Raw genomic sequence first — 9,495 nt, forward strand, 5'->3', positions numbered from 1 at the left:
TCTCATGAATTGCAGAAGTGTTCAAGAATGGAAGATAAGGATCAAGAACATGAAGAAAGAGTGGAAACCGGGCAGTTTTCAGAGGTTAATTTGATCGTCAGATCTGGTACACGGATGTAAAATAAGAGCCATTATGGAACTTAATTTCTGCTGCTTAAGCACTGGAAGGGACCTCGCATTTAATAATCACCAAGAAAGAAATCAAGGAATCCGAAAATAAACTGACCTAAATTTTTTGAACTAAAAGAAACCCATATTAGACAATGAAATAAATGCGGATACTTTTAATTGTATTCCGGTGGATAAGTTTAGTTAGAAAAAATACAAAAAGGTGCCTGAAGCTCGAACAGATTATAACAAATGTTGACTCAATAGGTGCAGAACTTATAAAAGCATTTTCGAAAAGCTGCTTATCGACCACAAAAATATAATTTTTGTATAAAATAACAAATACCCTTAATTTCTAGAGAGAAAAATATTGTCTTTAAGTGGCCAATGGAATTGATTGAAATGGTTATCTATCCAAGGAATTTTTGTCAATTTATATAAAAAAATAATATACATTTTCTGTCAATAAGCGGCTCCTCGAGAATTTTTCATACAAGTGTATTCTCTTTAACTTATAAAAGTTGAACATTGATTTACTATTTGCCAAAAAAGTTGGGAGCCTTTTTAAATTAATTTGTCTTCTATCTCCTGTTGATACCATTAATTTGCATAGCCAAAACCCTTTCTAAGGAGTACTTCTGCAGATATGAATTGATTTCACCACAGGTTCTTTATCAAGCAGATACTAATTGATTTCACCAGAGTCTCTATCATGTTAGTGAGAGGTTCATTCCTGCTGCCTTGAATGAGGCAGGAATGCAGTGGCCGACTTTCATGGTAGTTTCATGTTAGCGAGAGGTTCATTCCGGCTGTCCGGCCAGAACGAGGCAAGAAGACTCTTCCATTACCCCTGCCTCAAGATTACCTGAACAAGTAACAAATTTCTATTTTTACCTGGCGTTTTCCACCGTAACAGGAGGACAGATCTGCGAGGGCAGTTTTCCTAAAACTCGACACACCTGGCGCAGCAAACTAAGCTAAACAACAGGCACCAATGATTCATGTTTTCTGAGCTTCTGTAAAAGTTCTTGCTATTTTTTTCTGTAAAAGTCCTTACCTACAACACTATCAGAGATTCCCTGAGGCATTTGGCAATGCTAAACAATGGGGACAAGTAGGCTCTACTTCAAGTTTCCGACGACAATCACCTGACGCTTTCTACTGTTTGAAATTTTGAACATTTCTGTATGATTCTAAACGTCGAACATAACTGGCACTTCGTTGGTGCAATAAATTAACGTTTTCACATCAACCAGACGTGGAAAGATGACATAAGATTGGCGTCACACATTGAACTATATATAGAACTACCATCATGTTCATCTCAACGGGAACTTTCTTCGTTAAAGAGGCACTTCGATTACTTAGTTGAGAAAAATAACTCAAGTACGTTTAACTGCTCTGATCGTGGTGGAGAAAATAAATCGTGGTAACGCCGAGAAGGAGAACAGTGGGGTGCGGAAGACACGTAGCATTTTATTAGGGGCACCGCCGTTTGGAAGTCGAATCATAACAAAGTCTCATGCGCTAAAGGAGGAGGAAAGAAAAAGAATGGGGTTGAAGCAAATAGAGGAGAGAGGGAGAGATGCGGAATGAATGGTAAAGACAACCGAATGTGTCACCATTCACCTCCATACGTATGGCCTCTCGGTCGCTCTCCTTCCAAGGAGTAAAAAGGGTTAGAGAGAGAATGAGAGAGAAGAACCAGGGGGAGTCTTCTGCACTGTTCTAGATTGTTATCGAAAGGTCAAAATCTTGAAAGAAGGAAAGGTGCAAGAAGAAGTATTGTTTTTCGAAGGTGCTAGAGAGTTGAATGATAAGTTTGGGTGAGGATGGTGTAGAATGTACGAAGGTAGAGAGAGAGAGAGAGAGAGAGAGAGAGAGAGAGAGACAGACAGGAAGGTATAAAATGCATGAGATATTCTATTAACCTTTTAGTGATTGTTTAGTTGGCGGATTAATTAATCTTCTTTGCATAACTGTCCTTGTGGTTATATAAGTGAGAAGCCATTGTTGCACAACCGTCATTTTCCTTCACATGATAGTGTGTTCTGAGATACTACTGGATTTTGGCTCTCTTGGAGCTGCTTCATGGTAGGGGGAGGTTTACTTCCTGTGGTTTCACTCTGAGAAGAGAAACCAAAGCGACGGTTAATGGTTGGTCATCTTCTTCCTTTATTTGGAGACAAGAGGAAGGAAAATGTAAGGAGAGTTTTGGAAAATCTTTCCCTTAAAGAGTTTCTCAAACTTTGAGTAGGAATAAGGTGAGGAAGCGCCGTTAGAGTTGTATTCACTCATTTAATTTGCTGTTCATAGTTGCAGTCCTCGAAGAAGCCTATGCAGTCAGTGTACTCACATAGTCTAGGGTCTCGTTGGCATATTGTTTTTTCCTCTCTTTTTTTTTAATTCATGTTTTTGGGGGTTGACTGTGCATATGAGAGAAGGTTTTTTGATTTCTGCATCTCTGAAGCGGGTTTGAGCATGACTCTTTTTCTGTGTGGTCTTTCTTTTTCCCTCTCTCAGTAGTATCTGTGCCGAAACAGTGGAAGCTCAAAGTGGTTGTCTTTTGGAGGGAGGAGACAGGTCTTTTTCAAGGAAGGAGGGAGGCAGGCAGGGAAGGAAGGAAGGATAAGATTTTTAAGGGCAAGCGTGAGACTAGGGTTCTTTTACTGGTTGGAGCGAGTCAGCATCCGTTTGGACCGGCCATAACAAGAAAGATGACGGATCCACAGAAACAGGAAGGAGATAACAGTAATAACAATGGCAGGAACACCCAAGTGGAGATGGATCACAGAGAGGACGACAAGAATATTGTCAACCCCCCAAATGAGGAGATGGTGAACGAATGGCCGGTCGATTGTGATCCCATAGACACAGACTTGCTCGGTGCAGTTGATGCGTCAAGCATATTCGACGATGTCCTCCCTTCCATTGCCGAGTTCCCCACCATGCGGTCATCATCACAGTCATCATCGTCCCTGTCATCGTCGTCGTCTTCATCATCTGCATGTAGTTCCTCCTGTTCATCCTCTCCATGGAGTATTGCTAAGAAAGAAGAGAATGACAGTTCTGTTAGGCAAAGTGGTGACCCGGCGGATTCTCTGGCGGCGAATTCCCTGGCGGCGCAGTCGGCGGCAACAACCGCGGCCGGATGTTCGTCGCCTATGCTGGTGGTACCAAAGGAAGAACGGATGGATACTGTTCTTGATGGATTTGGAGAGATGGGCATACTGGACACGGTTGATATCAGTTGGGACGCTTCCATGTTCCAAACTGACGTTAACCCCAACAGCTCTCAAGAGGAAGAAAACTGCTTCGCTGGGAGCCCACCGACCATTTACGACGGCCAGCATGAGGGCCAAGAGAACGACAGCATCTCGTCTCAGGAATTAGCCCAAGTGTTCTTTGACTGGTTGAGATCAAACAAGGAATCCATTTCTCCAGAAGATTTGAGGAGCATAAGGCTGAAAAAATCCACCATAGAGAGTGCTGTCAAGCGCTTAGGGGGAGGGAAGAATGGGATGTTGCACTTGCTAAAGCTCATTCTTACTTGGGTGCAAAACCACCACCTGCAAAAGAAGCAGAAACAGTATTTACCTTCTTGTGATGACATTTCTAACATGCCTTGTTATTATCAACAGCAGCAGCAGCAGCAGGGTTTTGGTTTGCCTAACACCAATTCATGGTGTCTGCCTACTGCTGCTTCCCCCTTTCGACAAGCACCTGTTTATGATCCCTGCATGGCTTCCTTCCCTACAGTTGTAGGTTACCCTAGCGTGGAAATGGGATATGGATTGCTTGGTGATCCCATTCAAGCATTCCCACTGGCTGCTTCTCCTCCTGCCCCTTGTGATAATCTTGTTGACGCAGGATCATGGGCTCAGCCCCATCAGTTCTACCCAGATGATGCTTCATTGATGAGCTTCCCTCCTGGATCTAGCAACAGCACCAATTACAACTCCATGGTGCAGCAAACGGATTGCATGTCCAAATCGGCGACGAAGGAGGCGAGGAAGAAGCGGATGGCTCGCCAACGACGATTCCTTTTCCACCACAGGCACAGTAATGTTGCAGAGAAGACGGTGGTAATGGAGAATCACAGCAGTAATGGCAACCTAAAGGACAGATCTAATTGCATGGTTTGGTCCTCTTCTTCACCGGCCAATCCTTCGCCGGAATGCCAGCAGGCGTTTCTCCGGCCGGCGCATGTGGACAGGCGGCAGGTAAGAACCCATCTTGCATGCTCTTTATGGAAGACTTTACTATATGTGATTGTTAGGGTTATATGACCTTATTCGGAACAACTTTCTGAAAAAATCTAAGTTACCAATCCTGTCCAACCATATATTTGTGCATACATTTTCCATTTTCATTAAAAATAATAGTACCATGGTCATGAATTGTATGATGTGGTTCAAACTTCGAAGTCCAGGTTTATAGCTCCATACCTTGGATGCCAAAATTTGTTGGTGGGCTAAGGGGGTGCAGTTAATAAAACAATTCCAGCGTTCCCATGCAAACGAAATATCAGGAGACATTTAATGCAGATCTTCATGGTTGCAGGGATTGAAGAGCGAGAAGAACTTGAGATTTCTTCTTCAAAAGGTGTTGAAGCAAAGCGACGTGGGCAACTTGGGTAGGATTGTACTCCCCAAAGTAAGCTCGAATCTTCATTTTATCCTTATTATGAGGAAAGCGGAATTCAGGAGCTTATTCGATATTGTGTATGACCAGAAGGAGGCAGAGGCGCATCTTCCTGAACTTGAAGCTAGGGATGGCATTTCCATAGCCATGGAGGACATCGGGACTTCTCACGTATGGAACATGCGTTACAGGTACATATCTCTACTTTTCGTTGTGCAGCATTAATGATTTAAGCCTTCGTCTTTCCAGTTAATTAAGTTATAACTTCAATGCTAAGTCGTTGTGATCAAGCTTAAGATCGTTGCTGCTTTTTGCTTTTATGTTTTTCCTATGAAATAATACTTAATTTCCAAAAGAAAGGTTTATTTCAGGTTGCTTTTTCCTTAAGCTTCGTTTTCAATTAATGATCACATAAACGTGTGCAGATTCTGGCCCAACAACAAAAGTAGGATGTATCTCCTCGAGAATACAGGTAGCGGTGATGAGCGACATGACACATGCATGCCTAACGCGTGTCATCTAGCTTCTGATATGCTTTTCATCAGATTCCTGTCCATGTTTACTGTTTCTGATTTTCTCTTCTTTTTTTGTTTCTTTCGACGTTGGTGCAGGTGATTTCGTGAGATCAAACGGCTTGCAGGAAGGGGACTTCATTGTCATTTACTCCGATGTCAAAAGTGGCAAATATGTACTCTCTCTCTCTCTCGCTCTGGATATGTCTGTGTTTTTTTTTTTTTTTTTTGAAACTACGGTTGTTCGTATCGCATGACAGTTGATAAGGGGGGTGAAGGTGCCATGCCAGGGTGCGAGCAAAGCTCAGATAAAGGTGCAGAAGACGCTGACGCAGAAGCCTTTTCAATCCGCTACTGTGGAAGTTTCTTCCTCTTCAAACACGGGGTCAGTTCCTTCTTGATATAGATAGATAGAGATAGATAGATCGGGCTCGAGGGTTCTGGGGTTTCCTCCTGATAGGTTCTTGTAAGCTTAGGTCTGTAGAAAGCGGATTCTTTTTCCTCTTCCCTTTTGGGAGTCAGGGTTTTCCTTTTAAATTTTCTTCCTGTGCTTCTCTTCGAGATGGTTGTGGGAGTTGCAGGAGGAGAAATGTAGTAATGGTCTTTGGTGGTATGATAATGCCATATCTTGTTTAACGGATTTCTTGTGCATAAAGGAACCGTTTTGGAAACTTTCATTGGCTTTTTATGCACATGCCGTTGATCTCTTTTCCTCGTTTTCTTTTTCCGGTCCTTGTTCCAACTTGGGTCCTCCGAATATGAAGCATATGTTTCTGTTTCATTCTCAACACAGGACGACCTGCTCTTCTTTGTCAGTAAAGTATGAGATCAGGCATTTCAGTTATGAGCCTTGGTGACTTCTGGAATTAAAGTGTGTTTGTATAAAAATGTTTCAGGGATATCTTCAAATCGCAGTAGTAGATTTAATTAACCGGTTTACACTTTTTATACACTGATTAATTGGCTGATCCGTATGTATTGAGCAAAAGTTCAACCTATTCGGGTAAATGATGAGCAAAAGTTTAACCTATTTCGGTATTCGGGTAAGCAAACAGGACAAAGGACGTGTAGGAAATGTTTGTGTCTATATTGACGAAAAATGCCCTTGGAGAATAGAGAAAAAAAAGAAGAAAAAGTAAAGGTTTGAGATTCAATAAAGTTTAAATTTGTATATAGCTAATAATTATTTCTTATTTTATACCTATCATTATTTCATTCCACTTTCTGTCAATGATTTGCGGCATTCTCAGTCATTGTAGGAGATAATAATAAGTATAAGATAATGACAAAAGTGTGAGATAACGATGGGATTAAGAATATTTATCATGCACATCTAATGTTAGGGCATTAATGTTCAGTTATGTTATACTCTGGTCAATTATGCGGCCTTTCTTTCTGACAAAAGTAAATTATTATTTTTTATAAATGTACTTAAAATATTATTACCAATCTTTAAGCTTTTTTCTACCTCTGCCTCTACATCTGCCTTTTGATCTTTCGCTCAAGGGTATAGCTGTCCAGCTACAATAGAACATTATCTAGAACAGAAATAATAATTTAGAGCGAAATGAAATAAGAAAGCAAGGGTGTTTACTTTATTTTCAACCTTATCTAGCATTATCTTAACTCAAACCTCATAGAAATTAATCAAACAAAGTTCCGTAACTAAAAATTATAGAAGTCTACTTAAATCTTCAGCAATTTGAAGACAATTAACACTTCAGCTCCAGATCCTACAAACTCCGACACTAATAAAAAAAAAAACTGTAAACACTTCTGTTTCACTTTAAAGTAATCCCAAAAGAAACCTATAAAAATAAAAAATAAAAAAACAAAATCAGAAAACAATGGCACCAAATATTTTATGTGGAAAAAAGCCACAAACAGTTTTTAGAGTCACATCTCTGGAGTTTAGCAAAACTCCCTGACTTAGAAAAATCACCATGATAAACTCACCATTCCTCGTACCAGTACTGGTTTTAGACATGTAGTGTAGTCTCTGGGGAAGTTTTCCACTCAAACACAGATCTATTTCTGAAAGAGGGTTTCACGTATCCTTAAAAGAAATTGAATCCTTCTAAGCTCAGGTGTGTCATCGACAATCAATCTATATGCACCTTCCAAACTAGGGTGCAGATCCATGTGGTGCTCCTTGAAGTAGCCAATTTAAGAAGTCAATTCAAGAAAAGCTAGATGAACATAGCAGAATACCAAATTCAAGTCTCTTTGGTTTGTTAAAGAATCCATTTGATGGAAGCCCGATGTTTGCATGAATTCATAAACTTTGTTGAGAGAAAATGATCAGGCATAGTTAGCGTGAGATACTCAGTCAGGTTATGGTAGGTATTCATATATAAAACCTTGCCCTAGAATTTAATCAAGGCATGGGTGCAGGCGTAGGTTCGGCACTCACATGTTTGTAGCATATTTGTATTCTTAAAGAAGCAAGCCTTCATATGACAAGCCCACTTTGAGCTTGAACGCAACTCGAGCTTGTTAGAACAAGTTCGAGCTTGAACTTGACTAGAGCTTGATAGAACAAGCTTGAGCTCGACTCAACAATTCAACGCCGAGCTCAAACTTGACTCATTTAACTTGTTTATGTGCATAAACATGTTTGTTTTTTCTAACTCGTTAATTCGTTTAACTAGATTAACTGGTTTAACTATTTTTTCATTATAATTTAATATTTATCATGTAGTCGAGTTGAGCATAGTTTAAACAAGTCAAGTTCCAACAGCTCGAACTCAACTCGTTTAAAATTTCAAGTATGCATTAAACTAGAGCTCAATTCGTTTATAAATAGGTCGAGTTTAAACGAGTGGGTTCGAGCCCAAGTCAAGCAGCTAGCTCGTTGTGCAGCCCTAAAAAATTCCTCAAATTTAGACTGGATCAGAGAAAATGATCCACGGGCCCGGCTTTTTCCCTTGGAAAAAAAAGTTGTTCCTGCTAATGCTCGAGCGTCGTCTCCCTTCCTGTCGTCTTCCGTCCTACTTAGCCGCACCGTTGAGCCCCAGGAATGACTCTCCTGAGCGGCACAGTCTTCGCCTCAGCGCTAGCCTCTCCCGCAAAGTCGGATGCCTCAGCCTCTTGTCCTCTCCGCCTGAGACCTATCTCACGGTAGACTCTCTCTGTAACACCCCAGAAGTTTAGTCTCGTATCGAAAATTGTGAAGAATCTTCAAGGGCTTATAATGGGAGACTATTAATGAGATGATTGTCCTGGTTCCTAGCCTTTTTAGGATTGAAACTGAAACTGCTAGGAGGCGGGTTGGGATCCGCCGAACCAGGGGCTCGAGCCCGAGAGTGGGTCGGGTTGTTACAGTGGTATCAGAACCGGTTTCAACACTCGGACTTGGGGTCCCACACGCACGGACACGTGTGCCTTAAGGGGGAGTGGGGGGTTGTTACAGTCTCTCTCTTTCTCTGTCTGCAGAAATTCTATGTAAAGGCAAGCACAGAAAGCAACAGCAAATCCTTGGCGAACTCATATTTTAGTCGAGTAGAGATCTGATCGCTACCCAATACATGATGTGTGGCCCAAGTTGGGCAACACAAATCATTTCCTTACTGTTCGTCACAATGATTAGATTCTGTCCAAGTGAAACGTATTTGAGATATCCACGATGTGGAATTCCTTCATGGAGAACGTGAGAGATGAGAGAAACGGGCGTTGGGCAGGAAAATGGCCAGTTCTATTCTTTTTCCCTTTCATTAAATGGTAATAAATATACAAAGGATTTACAACGTTTAGTTTTCAACCGTAGGAAAAGAAAAGCCTAATTAAGGAGTGCTAAACAAGGAAGGAAAGAAGTGAGACGTGCTGTCTTGAACGTTGGAAAATCTAGTCGTTTAGAGTATGCCACTTCTTGGTTCAACGTTCAAGACAGCACAGCAAAGCTTTACAATTTTCAATTTCAATTTTATACTAAGTTTAACACACGATGGAAAAGAAGCCACGATCTGGAATGCCTTGTTACATCTTTATGGTTGAATCAAGAGAATGAAGATGCAGAGCTTGTGTTTGTGAAAATGCTCTTAAGAAAAGCATGAATAAAGTTGTACATTATGCTCCGTAGGATTCGGCTGCCATAATTGTAAAACACGGTCATCTGTGTTGAGCTTTCATCGGTTGCTTCACTGATTGGTATTCGGGCGGATGCAGTTGGGCGAGAGTTGGATCTGCAGGTTAGTTTTTCTCAAGCACTTGCAGACTATATCTGCAACAACTC

The 9,495-nt window shown here is 41.1% G+C and overlaps 1 protein-coding gene across 3 annotated transcripts; it reads left to right on the forward strand.

Annotated features, from left to right (window-relative positions):
- The first annotated feature begins 1,785 nt into the window (after positions 1-1,785).
- Positions 1,786-5,969, forward strand: LOC116251172 (B3 domain-containing transcription factor ABI3-like). 3 transcript variants are annotated; one of them, XM_050077052.1, is made up of 7 exons: positions 1,786-2,010; positions 2,632-4,331; positions 4,672-4,764; positions 4,843-4,943; positions 5,178-5,224; positions 5,364-5,440; positions 5,525-5,969. In XM_050077052.1, exons 2-7 carry the CDS (start codon positions 2,826-2,828, stop codon positions 5,663-5,665), a joined length of 1,965 nt encoding a protein of 654 aa, XP_049933009.1. In that variant the 5' UTR covers positions 1,786-2,010; positions 2,632-2,825; the 3' UTR covers positions 5,666-5,969. The 3 variants fall into 3 exon arrangements, with proteins under 3 accessions (XP_049933009.1, XP_031481140.1, XP_031481141.1); XM_031625280.1 differs by lacking the exon at positions 1,786-2,010 and having other exon boundaries at positions 2,548-4,331; XM_031625281.1 differs by lacking the exon at positions 1,786-2,010 and having other exon boundaries at positions 2,548-4,331; positions 4,846-4,943.
- Positions 5,970-9,495: the final 3,526 nt, after the last annotated feature.

Source organism: Nymphaea colorata, chromosome 3, assembly GCF_008831285.2.
Source record: "Nymphaea colorata isolate Beijing-Zhang1983 chromosome 3, ASM883128v2, whole genome shotgun sequence".
Taxonomy (NCBI): Eukaryota; Viridiplantae; Streptophyta; class Magnoliopsida; order Nymphaeales; family Nymphaeaceae; genus Nymphaea; species Nymphaea colorata.

Excerpts from the sequence above, each read along its gene's own strand:
- LOC116251172 (XM_050077052.1), top strand. The coding sequence starts at position 2,826 with ATGACGGATCCACAGAAACAGGAAGGAGATAACAGTAATAACAATGGC. Across the intron at positions 4,332-4,671 it reads CGCATGTGGACAGGCGGCAG|GGATTGAAGAGCGAGAAGAA; the intron begins GTAAGAACCCAT and ends TCATGGTTGCAG. Across the intron at positions 5,225-5,363 it reads GTATCTCCTCGAGAATACAG|GTGATTTCGTGAGATCAAAC; the intron begins GTAGCGGTGATG and ends ACGTTGGTGCAG.